The sequence below is a fragment of the Oreochromis aureus genome, linkage group 12, assembly GCF_013358895.1.
Source record: "Oreochromis aureus strain Israel breed Guangdong linkage group 12, ZZ_aureus, whole genome shotgun sequence".
In the NCBI taxonomy this organism is placed as follows: Eukaryota; Metazoa; Chordata; class Actinopteri; order Cichliformes; family Cichlidae; genus Oreochromis; species Oreochromis aureus.
The window spans coordinates 24201757-24219341 of NC_052953.1; the positions used below are offsets into that span (position 1 = coordinate 24201757).

The following is a 17585-nucleotide window of genomic DNA, read 5'->3' on the forward strand; positions in this document are numbered from 1 at the left end:
CACCTGCAGGGACAGATGAAATGAGAAGGAAGGAGAGAACAAGAGAAGCAGAGACAGGGGAAGGGGGGAGTCAGGGTCTGACTGTCATAATACCTCTAAGCTGGAATGTTCTTTGTCGGCCCCCAATATATTTTATACAAATCGGAATTCTAATCTAGTCTTCTGCTGGACCATTGTTTTTGCTGGAGCTTGTAAGGAAAAATTGGCAACAGTTCAAGAACGGTCTAAAGCATGTTTTTCTGATTTCACTTGAAGTATGCTGTGAGGGATGAGGTATCAAAATAAACTCTGCTGAAGATCTAAAGGTTTACACTAAATATTTTCTCATGATCTACAGCACAGTTAAAGCTGCAAGAATTTAATTACATAATGAAATTGGTAATGAAGATGCAATACAATTAGCTCAAGATGTAAACAGATATAAATCTAGTTTGCATACATGGCAAAGATAAAAGAAGAATCTATATAGTGACATATTATTGTTATAATTAACGTTTTTTACCTTTAAATAACAGCTTCAGATTTGTCTTAGTCACTAATTTTACCCCAACACCTGTCCTGGCAACATATGAGCAGAGTAAGTGGTTTCCTATAAAAAGAGTGTTGCCAAGATGCTGAGATCAAAGCAAACTCTTTCAACAGAAGTGGAGCGCATTGAAGTTAAAGAGGAGCGAGCAGGCCAGTCTGCTAATTAACCAAAACTCTACCACATTCGGGTCTGTGATTCCTCACTTTTCTGGCCAACTTTAAATTAGATATCTGGATAAGACTGAGTGTACGTTTGGACTTTCTGCCTTCTTCTGACCGAAACTTGGCTCACTAACAACTTGCCGGACACAGCGTTTCTGCGCAGATGTTCCAAGCAGACTGAGACTCCCAGTCTGGGAAAATCTGACAAGTTGGACTCAAGTATTTCTCTCTAATTAAAAACCATTGTTCAGCAGAAGTGGAGTATATTAAGGTCAAATCACAGCTGCTGTCTCTGGATTTGTTGCACTTGCTTGATGTTCAGCTGTTTCTGAAGTTGTCAACTCATCAGTTTTAAGGACGTTTAGCCACTACCTAGATATTTTAATGGAAAGACATCCATTAAAATATCCACCCATCCATTTTTTCCTCTGCTTATCCAACTCAGGGTTATATACACTGTGGAGGGGTTTCCATCCTGCTGCAATTAGTATGCAAACAGCTGTATTTATTCAGCACCAATAACACTAAATTGTTTTTGTACACAGTAAAATCACCTATTGATAGTCGGTAGGGGCAAAAAGAATTGAATGTACCAGAATGGGTAATTAACACTTGTGGCCACAGCAGCTGCTTTTGCCACTGCTAATCAAATGCTACATGCTGCAAGAAGTGGTGGCATTAAAGCTATTGCACAATAAGAACCGGTTAAAATAATGTGAGAGAAAACATCAGAGACCAATCATATTAATATGAAATACTGACCTTGGTGATTGAATAGTTTTACCTTTTAACTTCTTTTTCCTTACATGTATTACCAAATTTTGCATTACACCTTCCCATTTTTTCTTTAACTTTTTAAAAAATTTTAACTTTTATTTTTGTTTACTAATGCTACAGTTGCCATGGTTATGTTGTTTTCCTTGAATGAAATTTTATTTAAATGTCTTTCAGATTAAGGGGGTTGAATATGCATCTTCCTGCACTGTGACTTTGTGTATATCTACCTCCCGGTGTGTTGAAGTTTATCGCCTGTTCCCCTCGACTGCAGAGAGGAGATGCTGCATTTTGTGTTATTTTTCGAGACGCCTCCTCAGCTCCCAGCCTCATCCCTCATCCTGCACACTCAGCTAAAACGGTAACCCAGCAATCTATTGAAATGGTCTGAAAGCATTATCCACACAATAGAACATGGTAAAGGCAATGGTGTCTTGTAGTACTGATGACATTGCTCGCTACACCATAGCAAGGATGGAGCTTGCTATATTTTACTTTTCGGTGAAAAAGCATAAAGATATTTGGAGAAACCCTTCTGTCACGCTGCACCCTGTATGTTATGCATTAGATATACAGATGATATGTATTTTAGCTCTCCCTATTATTCCATTTGCGCTAGTCTGTTCCTTTTCATGACATTTTTCTCCCCTAAGCCCTTTAACTCTCTTAGATTGAATGTGAAAATGACATGCAAATGGTTTCTTTTGTATTAAAGTCTGGGCAGATCTTGCCCAAAGGAGGGATGAGAAATGATAAGAAATTACTTGCTTCTGAGAAACTAAGAACGTTTAATTCCAACTTAATCTGTGGATAAAGGGGTATCTGCAGATAGGTTGTATTCAATTGTCTAAAAGACAATTTTATATAATGATTTCAAGTCCATCCACCCGTGCATTAATCCTTCGTTGACAAATATTTACATGCAATCCTTCTAGCCTTATTTCATTATTAAATACACAAAAGATGTTTTTTTTCTTCTTTGAAATAAAAGTGATTTGCAAAAATTTTAAAGCACCTCATTTCATGCCGACGTTTTGATTTTCAGATGTCTAAAAACTATCTATTACCCACACCCTCTAACCACATCTCTTGTTATTTCCACATTCAGTCATGCCGCCAACATCCACACTTAAAAAACATCACAGCCACAGTTATCTCGCTGAAGAGCTCAATGACACTGAAAACCGGAATCTGACATGAAACCATTAAAGTTGCATAAGACTGAAGTTCACAGCTCTTGCTGCTCTTACGTGGCTGAAGGAGAAAGTTCCACATCGCATGCTTGTGCTTTTATCAATAATTCATGGCTGTTTGGCCCCTATCAGTTACAAAACACATTTCAGAGAATTCATGAGTTGTGACGGCTTACTTAGGCATGCGTTATTGGTGAAGTACCGCAGGAAGTTCTGACATTCCTCCTCTTGGTTTCCGCTGCCCTTGCAGGTGCACCATGGGGAGATGGTCCAGTTGGAGAAGCTGCTGTCCACGTAGTTGGGAGTCACGTCCGTCCCTGCGAGGGCATCCACACACAAATGCAGTTATGTGTCACTAATGGACAATAATGGATTACATTTACTGCAAATTGCATACAAAATGCACAACAAGGTGTTAGTCACAGGTATGAGTTTGCACTGCATTGTTGGAGTTTACAGGGAGGTGAACAATTGCATTATGCTTTATTTTAAATGGAAAGTGGCCATTATGTTATAAATATTTTGCAAAGTAGTTGCTTTAGGAAGTGTGTGCCCTGTTTGAATAAAGCACTACAGTACCGAAGCATTTTACTTTCCAAATGTTTCAATGTGTCAGTGCTTTTAGCTGGTGTCATGAGTGTTTGGTACATTCTGTGTTGTATTTTCCAGAGAAATCCAGGAACCACCGTGGCATATCATCACTTCATACTGCATGATTTATGACACATGGTGGGGAAGCATTGACTGATACAGAAATATGGACACTTCAGCAACCACTAAGCATCAGAAAAAGCCCTTTTGTGTAAATTTACCTTCAGATTTATTTTTTTTTAGCAAGCTCTGTGGTACTGCCACAGCATTACCTAGCTGCTGCTGGCTGTGACTGAAAAATATGCATCTACTAGTCAGTACATATTGTTTACTTAACGTTTATTGCGAGCAAACAGATGTTCATCAAGTGTTTTAATTAAGTAAACACTCTCTCAGTGCCTCTGCTCCCTAATTACTTCTAGTAGTGAACTGATGCCCAGTGTACTGGTGGAGATATCAGTTTTAACTCCGCTGTCTGGTCCTCATGATGAAAGCAGCCTGGACTGCTGTCACGCTGTCTCGTGCTTTTGGAGTATTTTTCTTTATTTCATTATGTGTGTGAAAGGTAGAAAAAAAAAAACAGTGACATTCTGAATCTTCCTTTCTGTGTCCACAAATTTCACTGCTGTTATTTTTTTCTCACAACATAGCCATGTACTGACCAACGAGCCTTGCAAAGGAGGCCAAGCAGGCTTGGTGATTGTCTTGGTTAGGACAGGTGCTCGCTGCGTGTGGAGTCATTCCGCAGTTCTCTTTGTAATCAGCCAGCCTAGACCTGCACAACAAACACGATGCACAACACAGACAAAGAATGAGAGGCACAGGCTCAGTCACAAAGTCCACGCAAAAGATGAAAACACACAAATACAAAAAACTGGGCGTAATTTTTTTGGCACAGTTTTTTCTACAGAGCAGCTGCCAATTATGACCAGCATCAAACTGGGAAAGTATATACAACATCTGTTCCCAGGCCTCTACAACAGGTGTCATGAATATCAAACACTTATGCCTCATAACCAACAAGCTATTAGTAATATTCAGCAGGGACCCAGTCGTAGTGCATTTGTGTAAAGATGAGAAAAGATATTATACGGCTCTTTTGGTCATAGCTTCTGTGCTTATCCTGGATCTCTTAACCATCTCCCGAACTCACTTTCCCCACAAACCAAGGAGACTGATAAAAATAGTATGTTTTGTTTCGGTGTGTTTGTGATAAGAGCTTTAAGTCTGTGGAGGGCCCCAGGGTGGCATTGCTAATCCACTTAAGTAGGTTTATTGGGAGTAGCGTGAGTAAAGTTGCGCTGTCTGTACTGTTCACATCACAGCTGCCCACAATGTGAATCACAATCCATACTGCATTTCTCTTTTTCCTCTTTGCTTCTTTCCGAGTGCATGACTCATTCCCTCTGACCTGGTCTGACCACTTTTTTCGGCCTTAAGTTCAAAGGTACCTTAATTTACCTTGGGCTGTCTTGTCCCAGTGAACACACAAAAACACACATATAAACAGCAGAATAGGTTTAGTATTGATGAAATATGCTATCTGGGTTGTTGAATGGTTGATAAGCTAATGACCCAGCACTACCTGATAACCAAAGCATCTAAGGAACTTAGTGGTTGTCTGCAGCTCATTCTTCTGTTTTCTTTTTTATTGTCAGATGTCATGGTGGGTTTCAAAAGCAAATATGAGGGGTTTTATTGTATTTAAGAGAAGCGCATCACTGTCATAATTGTGACATATTTTGAATTACATAAAGAAATGAATTTGGACTCAGATACCGGTGAGAATGCCTGCAGGTTTTATCTTAACAGCGCTTTTTGCTCATTTTGAAAAGAAACGTGAATATGCTTTATTTATATGCACATTTATATGTATTACACGCTTTATATGTCTGATGAATTTGCCCCTTTTTGCCACATGAATTTGCCCCTTTTTGTATTTTTTTCAGGCAACATACGTATATTTCTAGATAAGGGTTTCATTATTATTTTGGTGAAATAAAAACTTTATTTCGATTCTCACGCTAAGCTAAGCTAAGCTAAGCTAATGATTTCTTAGTTTAAAGACAGCAAAGTATTTAATCATCAGTTGTTTCCCTACCATTACCCCCAGCCCATCATGGCACTTGGCTGCTCCTGCCTAAGCCTGATTCTGTCTCAGGTTTCTTCCTGTTAAATGGGTTTTTTTCCTTCCCACTGTCGCCAAGTGCTTCCTCATAGGGTCGAACCACCAACCTTCCAAACAGCATATAACCTGCTGTTCCTTCTGCTCCACACCCACTACGGGCTCCTCTTTTTCAAGAAGGCCTTTGATGGGATGTGGCATGCAGCCTCGTGACCCACCATGTGGAAGGATAACGTCAACCTGGTCTGAATCAGCAAACACCTGTATGTCAAGCATATAAGCCTTATTCTCCTGAATGACAGCATGGGCAGCTGGTACTACAGTCGGAATATCATCAAGGATCTACTCTCAACCACCCTCTCCAACATACACCTGGAGAATTATGAAAGATGCCTTGAAACAGCATGAAGGCACAGTTACCACTGGAGGAAGAACAATCACCAGCCCACATTTTTATATTCATGTCTTTGAAGGGAAAGAAAGAAAACTCTCAAGCTTGTGGAAGCTCTTGGTAAAGAAGCCTCAGCTTTGGTATGGATATAAGAAAAAGGAAAGGCCAAGCTCATACCTAACAATGCCCAAGACATCAACTCTGAAATCAAAATCAGCAGTCTGGAAACAGTATGTTGGTTTCATCATATCAAATGAAGGCTCAAACCCTGGAATTTTCGAAAGGATAGTACACAGCCGCAACAGCAAGACATGAGACCATCTGGAGAGACAAGACCATCTATCAGAGGTCAAAAATCCGCCAGCTGTGTCTCGTCAATTTTCCTGCGAAACATAGACACTCACGGCAGAACTCCAAAGAAGAATTTTGGCAAGACACACAGAGAGAGAGAGAGAGAGAGAGAGAGAGAGAGAGAGAGAGAGAGAGAGAGACGCTACAGGAAGATTTAAAGTCCACAGAAAGATCCAACCAGTAACAGGACCGCACAATGATCTCCTCATAGTTGTCATAAAAAAAGAAAGAAGTTGAGATGTTTATTATTTAAAGTTTTTTATTCAGTTTGTTCAGATGAAGATATTATTTTCTATTTTGCATGACAAAATTATTGTCTTTTTTTGTTTTGTTTTGCTTGTTTCTTCATTTGCATATGTCTGTGCTGGAGTCAGACAAGTTTCAGTGTGTCTTTCATTTGCCTGAGAACAGCTTTGCCACTGTATACACGACCGATACAGCTCTCCATAACAGACACATTACTGTTTATTTCTGTGGCTCCTTTTTTCCCTCCTATTGTTTTGCTGTCCAACCACTGCTGACAAGATGTAAAAATGTACCTCCACTTGTGCCAGTAGCATTGTCCTCTTACTGCTTCTTGACTCCATAAAGCTACCTCAAATTTACATTCAGGGAAAATACATGAAGTCTTTTCCCGTTGATGGTCTCAGTCAGGTAATAAATTGCCTGAAAAGGTCTGAGATAAAAATCCTCCAAATATATAAACTTAGACGTGTTTTCTTCAAAGAAAAGCATGAAAAGATATGTGAATTATGACTTTTGTACAGCAAAACTCTAAAATTATTTATGAATAGTTACACATACTGTACTTACACGGTAAGAAAATTAGAGTTATGCATTTATAGCATTGTATTTATGCACTGAGCGAGGGATGCATGAATACAAAGCATTTAAAAAACAAGAACAATATGCTGATGGTGCAAACTGATGGTGCAGTGGTGCAACTACTGTTCACCATAATAATTTTAAAAGGGCCAATGTTAATGTAAAAAAATATACATATGGCTCTGTCTTTAAACACACTGCTAGACTTAAATATTCTAGAGTGGAAATATTTGATCACATATTTATAATTTTTATACCTTTTCCAAAAATAACTAAGATGGAATGATACTTAAAATCTTATTTTTTGTGAATAACATAGGATTAAAATTGTCTTCTGTGAAACTTGTAGAGGACACAGCATAGTCTATCAGAGAGAAAGGTCTTCTTTTATTGCAGTGATTTAAAAACCAATATGCCGTCATGCTAGTCTTCAAAAGAGGAGAAGCATATTTGGCTGAGATTAAATGTGGGATAATGATATAACAATTTCCCATGTCTGTCTGTCTGTTTGTGTGTCTGTGCCATCATAGCAGAAATGTAGCCAGCGTGGCGTAAAAGGCGCTTGGACTTCCAGCAGCAAACCCCACTCAGACACACTTCATTACTCCATCTCCATCCACCCTCCTTACGAATCACCCCAGAGAGCCTCTCGACGTGACATGCTGCTAACATCACATGTGAAACCTCGCTTCAGTAAGCTGACCACGCTATGCTCGCGCCGCCATCACCGCAGAGACGAGTGCAGACACAGAAACGCGCATGATCGAATAGCGACACACAATACGTAAGTAGCCTTCATAATAAAAAAAGAACATACACAGACAAATGCAAAGCAACCCCTCTCAACACTTGTCCTCCTCACTCAAAGGCCCCTCTCAACCATTTCCATTCAGAGTGAAAAAGGCACTTGTACCCACAATCATGGTACAGATGATAAAAAAGATACGACAGAGGGGAGAGAGAACAACTCTATTGTGCCTACACAAAGCAACCTTTCGAAGCACCATTTTTCTGTATCTTATGGGCAAAAGGTCTTTTACTTTTGTACTAATACAGAATGTGAACGTCAGATTTCTGTAAGAATGGCAAAGACCACGGAAGATTAAAGAAACTGAACAAGCACCGTGTTTCTTTTTAGAAGCAGAGCTCTTTCAGACAATGATGGCTTAAAAACAGTAATTTAAAGTTTAGAGAGGTGTCCTGAGTGTTCAGACAATGGTGTTCCAACACCAGGATGCAGCGCATTTCATGGCTTCCACGGGCTTTCCATTATACCTCGGCAAAGCGCCTCTCACTGCTGAAATTACAGGCTGTCTAGCTCAACAGAGTTTTATGGTCATTTCAGCCACTCAGCCCCCAGGGAAGTGGCAGGGGGAGCCCCCACAGAGGTAGACTTCTTTCAACCAACCTGACACTTTAAACACAGTGATTCGGCTGAGCGCTGAGTGCCTGTCCATCCAGCTTGGCAGTAATAGAAAACTAATGGCTTTTTATATGGATTCTTATTCCTATCACTCGATGCCCATGACAAACAATGTGACTTAAATCAGATGAGTGTCAGTCTTAGAAACCATTTCCTTGTGAAGGAGGAGAGGAACAAGGAAAAACAGTTATCAAACTCCAAAGTCTTCTAATAGCTTCATTTGAAAAACAACAGTTCATTGAGAGTCCTAGCTGGCTTGGAGAATTTCCCCTCTGTGCTCTGTCTACAATTATGAGTTTTTTTCTACGGATGATACTTTCTGTTAAATGTGAAATTATGGCTTTTCACTCTTATCGCTTCCCACAGTCTTTAGCCTAGAGAGTCTTTAGAAACCATATCGCTCAGTCATCTACAGAAAGCATAACAATAACCATGACACAATAGCTGCCAACATAATATCTCTTACATGAAGCAAATAAGAAAAAAACAAAAGATGTTTCCCCTCTGCTACCTCCCTCTTCCCTTCGCCTCTTTTTTTTTTCATCTGACCTTATCTTCTCCTCGCTTCACCTCTCTTCTCCTTCTTCATTAATGTCCTGTTGTCAATTTTGTATAAACCAATTGTCATGAGCTAGAGGTGCTCATGTGCAAATTCATGGCATGTAAATTTGACCGTGGTTCGGTCGACAGCACTCAGCAGTTCTTTTGTCACTAGCTGTTAAACGCCAAAGCAAACAATGCGGCCCGGCAATATTGTTGTTTTTTTTCTTCTTCACAATTAAACCGTTTTGACACTCTTTTATTCTGCACCGCTCAATACATGACAAAAAACTATTATGAAACTCCTAACAATGAAGCACTTACCTTGTGAGTGGAGTGCTATGAATATATTTTGATTAAAATAGAATAACATCTGTCAGAGTTATTTTTTCTTACGACTAACAGACAATTTGCAGTGTCTCCTTTTCCTGCTTTCTCTCCCTACGCTTCTGCCGGTCACCCTGAGATGGCGCTAGTCAGAGGTGATTGTCTGTTTCACCCATTGCTATTTTCTCCAAAATGTGTCTGGACAGAGGCCTGCCTCATTTAGATCTACTGTACTCATCGGGATTCCTAGTCAATGCTTTAAAAGGCCAACTGTGCACAGATGGCATTGAGTCAAAGCGCAAGGCAGTTTAGCTTAGCTGTCACATGAAACAACCTTTCAACCCCTTACTCAGCAGAGAATTGAAACCAACAAAAACTGGCTGGTGACACAGTTTGTCCTGCATTATTAACCAGAAGATCAAAACCATTTGAAGTCTGACAGACCATCTGAAAAGAGCTGCGTATGGACGATAGTAATGCTTCTTGCTTGTTGACCAGGAAACTGGCTTTAATATCAGTGCTTATTTTACCGCCTCAGTTTCTCATGCATTCAAAGTCATTTTACAGGTCACAAAACTATAAACTAGCTGTGCCGAGTTATTGGATCTTAACATATGAAGAAGAATCAATATCAGAATTTTCAAAGACAGATTTGATTTTCTTCTGCATTTGCTCAGTTTAAAGAGTTGGTTTTTTAATTGAACGTACAAACACTGCTGGTGAACCCATTTTATACCGGTGACATTACAAAGCAATCTGCTCCCAGTGACAGAGAGATTAATTACTGCGTAAGTCTGCAGGAGTAATATTGAATTCAATAATACCTTTGTCACTGTTAGATTTGATTTTGTTATTATGAAAAGAAACGACTATGACTTCATTTAAAGACACATACCAAGTTCCCATCAAGTGTGTTTTCTTTCCTCCATGGTGAGTAATAACTCTAACAATACATCGAGGGAAGTCTGATAATATGTTTTCTGTTTTGTTGCCTCTGTTAAGTGCAATCAGTTAAGGGAAGTTATAAATTTGGCAAAACTGAAATGATTGTATTCAGCTCTAAAAACCAGAGACACACTGTGACTAACCACATACTTCACTGGCCTCTTACCTCGGCCTTTGGCACCACTGTAAGGAACCTTGAACCATCCCTTAGTTATGCTGCAATAGACTTAAGCTGCCGGGGGGTTTCCCATGATGCACTGAGCGTTTCTTCTCTTTTCACCCTCCGTGTGTTTAAACACCACTATTGCATTTAATCATTAGTAATTATTAAACTCTTTTTCCTTTCCACTGCTGCCACGTGCTTGAACATAGAGGGTCGTGTTATTCTTGTTTTTTCTTCTAATATTGTAGGTTGTTTACCTACAGTATGAAGCACCTTGAGACGATTGTTGATGTGAGTTGAAGAATATAAAATAAACTTAATATTGGCAAATTTACAAACATCCTGTCTCAGAATCACACTGAAAAACTAGTCTATAGATTTGCTGTTTCTAACCTGAAATACTGTAATTCCTTATTATTACCACATTGTCCTAAAAGCTTCCTAAAAAGACTTCAGTTAATCCAAAACACTGCAGAGTATTGACAGGGACAAGAAAGCTACGTACTCTTCATTGGCTTCCTGTTAAATCCAGAATTCAATTAAAAGATCTTTCTCCTCTCTGATAAGGCCCCATTACATATTAAAGACCTTGTAGTACCATATCATCCAAACAGAGCACTTTGCTCTCAGACTAAAAGTACAATAGGATGTAGAGCCTTCAACTATCAGACCCCTCTCCTGTGGAACCAGCTCCAAGCTCGGGTAGAGGAGACAGGCGCCCTCTCTACTTTTAATAATCAGCTTAAAACTTTCCTTTTTTGTGAAGCTTATAGTTAGGGTTGGATCAGGTGACACTGAACCACCCCTTAGTTAAACTGCTAAAGGCTCAGGATGTTGGAAGACTTCCCATGATGCACTGAGGAGTGCTTCTCAACTACTCTCTTCACTCTGTTTTCTCTTGTTGTTTCCTTCGCTCTGTCCTCCTCTGCTCTGTGCTCGCTTTTCCCTCAGCCCCAAAATGGTTGTGACAGATGGCTTTTCCTCTGTGAGTCTAGCTCTGCTAAAGATCTCTTTCTGTTTAAAATGAGACATTCCTCTGCGTTTGTCACGGCCTTCCTCGATGGGCATAGCTGAAATGTTGGGGTTCCTTATCTAATATTGTAGAGGCCCATATTTAACTTACAACATATTGCAAAATGTCTTGAGATGTGAACGAGCAATATATAAATAAAACAAAATTGAATTTTGAAAGATGTTTGATATATGGCACACGCTGTCCAGCAGTGTCGGTTTTGGTAAAAAGTGAATAGTTTGTTCAAAGTTGTACTTGTTTGAGTTTCCAAAAGACAAACGAACCAGTCAAAGTGAACACATCAAACAAGTAGATTCACTTTTCCTAAAAAAAAGCAAATTGCTGACGTACAGTTGTTGCCAATAATTAAATAACGATCAGCCACATGCAAAATGATTCTGTGGAAATGTTTATAGAAAGCATTACATGCAGCAGCTTTTAGCAAGTCTCTGTAAGTATAAAGAGGATCTGAAAGTAACAGTGATTAAGAAGTGAACGAGTCGGCCTTAACTGACACATTCAAAACCACAGAGCGATCGTACTGTAGATAAATCGGAAGCCCTATTGATAATGTTGGCATTAATAATAGATATGGTACCACGGGAGCACACTCAAGGAGTACCTATGCTGAAAGAGGAACTAAAAAGGAGCCTTAAAGCAAAGTTGCAAGCAATATAATCATCTCCAGCTCATACACAAGAAAGGGTTACTTCCCCTGACTGTACTTATAGCTATGGAAAGTTTCTCTGGTCCGAGAACATCTAGTAATCACTACAGTTTTCCGTTATACCATGTTCCCTCAGAGATTAGAATTAGGAAAGTAAATGCATTTACTAATCCATACATTGCAGTGAAATGCACAACTCTTTTTGTTCCACTCAGTCCCCCATCTCTCTCCCTCTACCCTCTCTTACTCTCTTATACTCTCTTTTACTTCTCTTTCACTCCTTGTGGTGCTCTCATGTGTATCCAGCAAGCTAAGCACGTATCCGCTGAAGCCGATGTCTGATTAAAGCCACAAACTGTACTATGCACAAGGAAAAGGTCGCCAATTGACACACGCTTTGCTTGCAAAGCCAGCTTAACACTATCAGAAAAGACATTCACTTCGATGGCTTGTAATGTTACCAGAAAAAAGAATGAGTCCAGGTACTGCCTTGAGCCCAGACTTTTGAGGATAAGTAAGGAAGATCTTCTGTCTACGCATATGCTTTTATACGCTGTCCTCAGATGTTGAGAGTGGGAAAAATTCTGGAAAGCGAGGACAGCTCAGTCAGTCCTTTCTTCTTCAGTAGTGTTAAAGAGATTAACCTTAGTTTTACCTGTAAGAATGGATTTAGATTTAAATCTCCAATATCAGTCAAAATTAGATATTAACACTGGATACAATGATACAGAATAAAAACTTACATAGAAGGTGTTTTAGCTGCCTTGCTTCATTCATTAAGTATTTTTTCTTCCATTTTAGTTTGAGTGTTGTTGCACAGCTAATCAATACTGCATCCTGTGTACACTTAAGTAGTAAACTTTCTATAGTGGCAAGTAGGCCACAGTCCACCACAGTCAAAGAAATTTTATCTGCATACCCTCTATTTTTTTTTCTTTTTGCAGAAACTTGTTAATTCCCCAACACTACAGGGTACAGTGCTGTGAAAAAATATTTGCTGCTTTCCTGATTTCTTATTGTTTAGTATATATTTAAGATCACTAAACCCATTTTAATATTAGACAAAGATAATCCAAGTAAATAAAACATGCAGTTTTAAATGATGATTTCATTTATTAAAGGAATAAATCTATTGAAGTCTATCCCCCTAAAACCTAATAAAAGGTTGTGCCACCCTTGGGAGCAAGAACTGCACTCAAGTGTTTGAGATGCCAGTATGAGTCTTTCACAACACTGTGGAATTTTCACATTGCTCTTCTTTGGGGAATTATTTTAATTCAGCCACACTGGAGTTGGCTTCATCTCCAGACACTGACTAGGCCAACCTTTTTTGCACCACAGACCAGTTTAAAATTAGACAATATTTTCACGGACCAGCCTTTAAGGTGTCGCCAATAAATACAACAAAACAAAATGATACGACCAAGACAAAAACTGTGGTATTTTGTAAATATAATAATAAATTCTAATCCACTGTGTAATTGTGTAACTTTATTAGCAGCATCCTCCTGAAATGTACCAACAACATTGAGAGTAACATCCTCCTCTCTGCCCCTTAATGCTCTCTGGTCACTATGGTAACATGTAAATATTTCTTTCAAAATAAGACACACAACTACAACATGGGAAAAGACCTAGGGAAAACGAGTTAACGATAAAAACCCTGAAAACCACAAATTTCACACCCAAGCCTCAATTCTCGAGGCCTGGTACCAAACGACCGGTCCGTGTCCCGGGTGTTGGGTATCGCTGGACTAGGCTACTCAAAAGCCTTCATTTTGTTTTCTTTAAGAGACTCAGAGGTGAATGAAACTGTATTTCAGACCTCTGTCGTGAGCTCATGATTCCTTCAGTTATAGTCGTCCAGGTCCTGAAGCAGCATAACAGCCTCAGACCATCACAATATCTCCACCATGTTTGAATGTCTAACAAGTAGACACCAAGTGGACCAGAAAGTAGAAGAATATGAAAACTACATCATGCCGGTTGGTGTTCTAGAAAGCTACTGCTTTAACTACATAGGACTGCTGGAATAAATAGGTAGGGAGTAGTGATAAAGCCACAGAGAGTTATCACCAGACTTTGTTGCTCCACTTACCTCAGAGGGATTTTATGTTTTTCAGCTAATTGTTTTAGCTTTAAAGCATCTGGAGGAAAAAGCTAAGTTAGCAAATAAATGTGAACATAATGGACCATTTAACAGATTAATACATACATACATATTCCCATACACACTGTAGTAGTCATCTTCCTGAGAAATAGTTATTATATCTCTGTGGCCGCTATTCCTGTAGATGTTGTATTACTTCATTTTCAGAGAAAACAGCTTCCACGCATATTAGTGTTGGATGCTTATTAAAATTGCAGAACTGACCTACGTGTGACTGGAAAGCTAAGGATTAGAGACCAGGGATCATGGTGAGGTTCCTCACAAGTGCAAGAGAACAAAGGTGTATGTGAGTGAATGCGTGAGAGCAAAACTGCAGATAAAAGGGCAACAGCATTGCGATTTCTTTCAGAAACTTCAGGTTAATGCCATGTGGGGCAGTCATTCCCCCTACGCTGTTCTCCCGCAGTGGAGGCTTGAATTGTTGGATGCAACAGAGAAGATTGTTGATTCAGGGCTCTGTGTGCATGTGTGAGAGGGGGGGGATGCAATACCCTGTTTTTTTTTCTGTAAGCAAAAGTAGACTGATAACACTATTTCTCTCAAACTGGGTCAGGTTACCTGTACAGGGATCGATTGTCTCTCTCTGCTGCCCACTTTGAAACCCAGTGGCCAAAGAACTCAATCAAAGAGCAACCAGTGAGCCTGAAGACCAGGGGACATAAATCAAAGATAAAAGTGTTGCATTGATCCCCTAGACAATCAATACAGTACACATACACAGCTCAGTGCTCTTTGGGATGGGCTTCATTGAGCTTGTGTTGCGTAAGGTGACATGGAAATGGACAGGGAACTTCTCTGCATGAATACATGTGCGCACACACTTACACACACACACTATAGTACCCCAAAACAGTGCATCCAAATATAGCCTATTGTCACTCTGTGGACTCGGCAGTCCCAAATGAATAGCTGTTGGATCCACTGGAAGGATTGAGATACCACAAGGTGGAGAAGTAGAGAGGAGAGGAAGCAAGGGAAATACGGAAAAAATCTGTTTTTGTCTCCCTGCGCCGGATTATGGAAGGTAATAATGTAATAACTGTGGTGGAAGTACAGCAAGCTGTAAGAAATAAGAGCTGCTCCATTTAATGCTTGTTCCCTGTCCATCTACAGCCCCAGGGTATGTCAACAATTGCCTCCTCAGAGACGAGGAAGAGAAGGAAATCTTCCAGAGCAATATGCCATCTAAGCCCAAGCCAAAATTAGCTATTTGAAATCTTTTCAAATATTTAGTCTTTGTTTGATTGAGCTCTAGGCTCCACCTGCAGCAATCTGAATAGTCTCCAAAGGTAAAATCGTCGCCAATTTGGCATCCAACACGCTCAAGGTAAAACTCCAAAAATAAAGTAGCTGAGGGCTTTTTATAAGTGTAAAGTTTAAAGTAGGAAATTGCAGTCTTTAAGAGTTTAGAATAAATAATAAAATAGATGAGGGTGTGTTTTGAGTTGTGACCCTTCTTTAGCAGAGTATATTTCAGGGAGCTATGCTTGAATTTGAAATGGCCTGTGGAGTCTGCTGCAGAGATCCACAGCCGTGTGACCAAACCACTGACCTCCAACCTGCTGCAGTATAGTTGTGCGGCCCAAATCGATTCTGAGACCCTCCTCTTCCTCCTCCTCCTCTCTCCGTCTCATTATCTCTCCCTCCTCCCTCACTCAAACTGTCCCTTGTGTTAAAACGAAATAGGTTTGGGCTAGCTGCACATCCCCTGTTTGGCATCAGACAGGCATCCCCGGGGAACACAGGCCTGTCTTTGAGTGATCTTCCGCTGGTTTTATCAACAAATCTCTGAGAGGGAAGAAGGGAGCCAATGAAAGTTTCCTCTGCCGATGCACTGCTGTGTTCTGTGTTTAAAAAGAGGGCTCCTTCGAAGACTGTTCATTTGTGATTATCACCAGGATTTCACAAAACATACCGCAAACTGGGGACTTTGTCTTCATTAGCATGACAAAGTAGTTTTATCATTCTGCTTATACAGCATACTCGATAATAGTAAATTAGAGAGCGACTGAACAAGTGTTAATTAAGAGGGTGATGTCTTAATATTTTAGTGAATTATCAGATCAAATGAAAAAGCTAAATGTTTCCACAGTCTTTAAGCGATCCTGTAACGTGTGGCATCATGCAACAGAGAGAGGAATACGTCGCAGGATGGCGTGATAACAGAGATCCCACAGCAGGAAAAAAAAAGAGCACCAATTTGAGAACAGTGTCAGCCCGCTGTAATTGAATCGTAGTGACATTCTCTTGCATGGCAGCACTTATTCACTGCAGGGGAATGCACAAACAGTGGATTATCAGAATTACGTTCAAGCTCAAATTGGTTGTACGCGAGCACGGGGATCTGCGTGTGCATGTGCAGCTCCTGAATTGCTCTGTCGATACACAGGTGCATCCACGCTGTGTGAGTGCGTACGCGCTCATCGAGCTGTTGACCTCGGTGGGGCATTACGCAGCCACAGATAATGAGCTTTAACGTTCTATTTCATCTTTCTCAATAAGGAGGCACACAGCACAGACACCTCAGGGTCTAAAGGTCAAAGAAAGCAACTCAGCCTGAAAACAGATTACACAAAGCAGGCAAGCAGGTAATTATCGAGACAATCATAAATTGGAGGAGAGGTGATAGACTTTCACTACTTTAACAGTGCGCTTGGATTTAGTGTTGGTTGAGAGAAATTATGTTTTTGCCATTAACACTCGACTCGAAGGCTGCTCACCTCTGAGGAACAAGGTTGGAAGTGAACTTTCAGAGAAATGCTGCAGTGCGTCATTAGCTCGACTAATTTCAATGTTTGCAATGGTATCATTCTTGTTTTTAAGAATATAATCGCGTGTGTCGAGATTTCCCGAAAGTGAGGAAAAATAGTGTGTCACTTTGACTTTCACACTTACGACATTGTTTTTTTAATAAGGAGATTAGCAGATGAGGTTTTTAAAGATGCTTTAAGTGATTTTTTTCAATGTTGTGGTATTTGTTTCGGACACAAAAACTGAAAGATTAAAGCATTAATTATTTAAAAAAAATACTTTTTTAAAGAAGGGGTGGTTTCTGAGTTTCAGGGATCTAGAGTAGATAACAAACCAGTTATTTTCCACTTCCACTTGTAATATAATTGGAAGGAGACTTGGTGCACTTTCAGGACCCATCGCTGACTGCCAGTGACTTCTATCAGCTGCCTAATCACTTGTCACACTGGGAAATGAAAAAGTAGCCAAAAGTTTTCCCTTCTGTTAATTTTCATATCACGAGTATTATTTTTAGCAGTGAGCTTTCAAGGGTCTAATGATTGGTTGAACCCCATTAGGCTCATAAATGAGTTTTTAAATGCTTAAAATTACTGGAATTTTTTATTCTATTAGACAAATGAATTCAGAGTACTTCTACAACTGGCTGG

At 39.8% G+C, this 17585-nt stretch overlaps 1 protein-coding gene across 3 annotated transcripts in view; it reads right to left on the reverse strand.

The window, feature by feature from the left end:
* The window catches only part of LOC116313913 (GDNF family receptor alpha-2-like), a 70576-nt gene that overhangs the window by 16991 nt on the left and 36000 nt on the right, over positions 1-17585 (reverse strand). For all 3 annotated transcript variants that reach the window (XM_039621274.1, XM_031731754.2, XM_031731755.2), the window contains exons 5-6: positions 3911-4023; positions 2834-2974 (exon numbers count right to left, since the gene is read on the reverse strand). In XM_039621274.1, coding sequence (XP_039477208.1) covers positions 2834-2974; positions 3911-4023 — 254 coding nt within the window. The remainder of the gene's footprint in view (positions 1-2833; positions 2975-3910; positions 4024-17585) is intronic.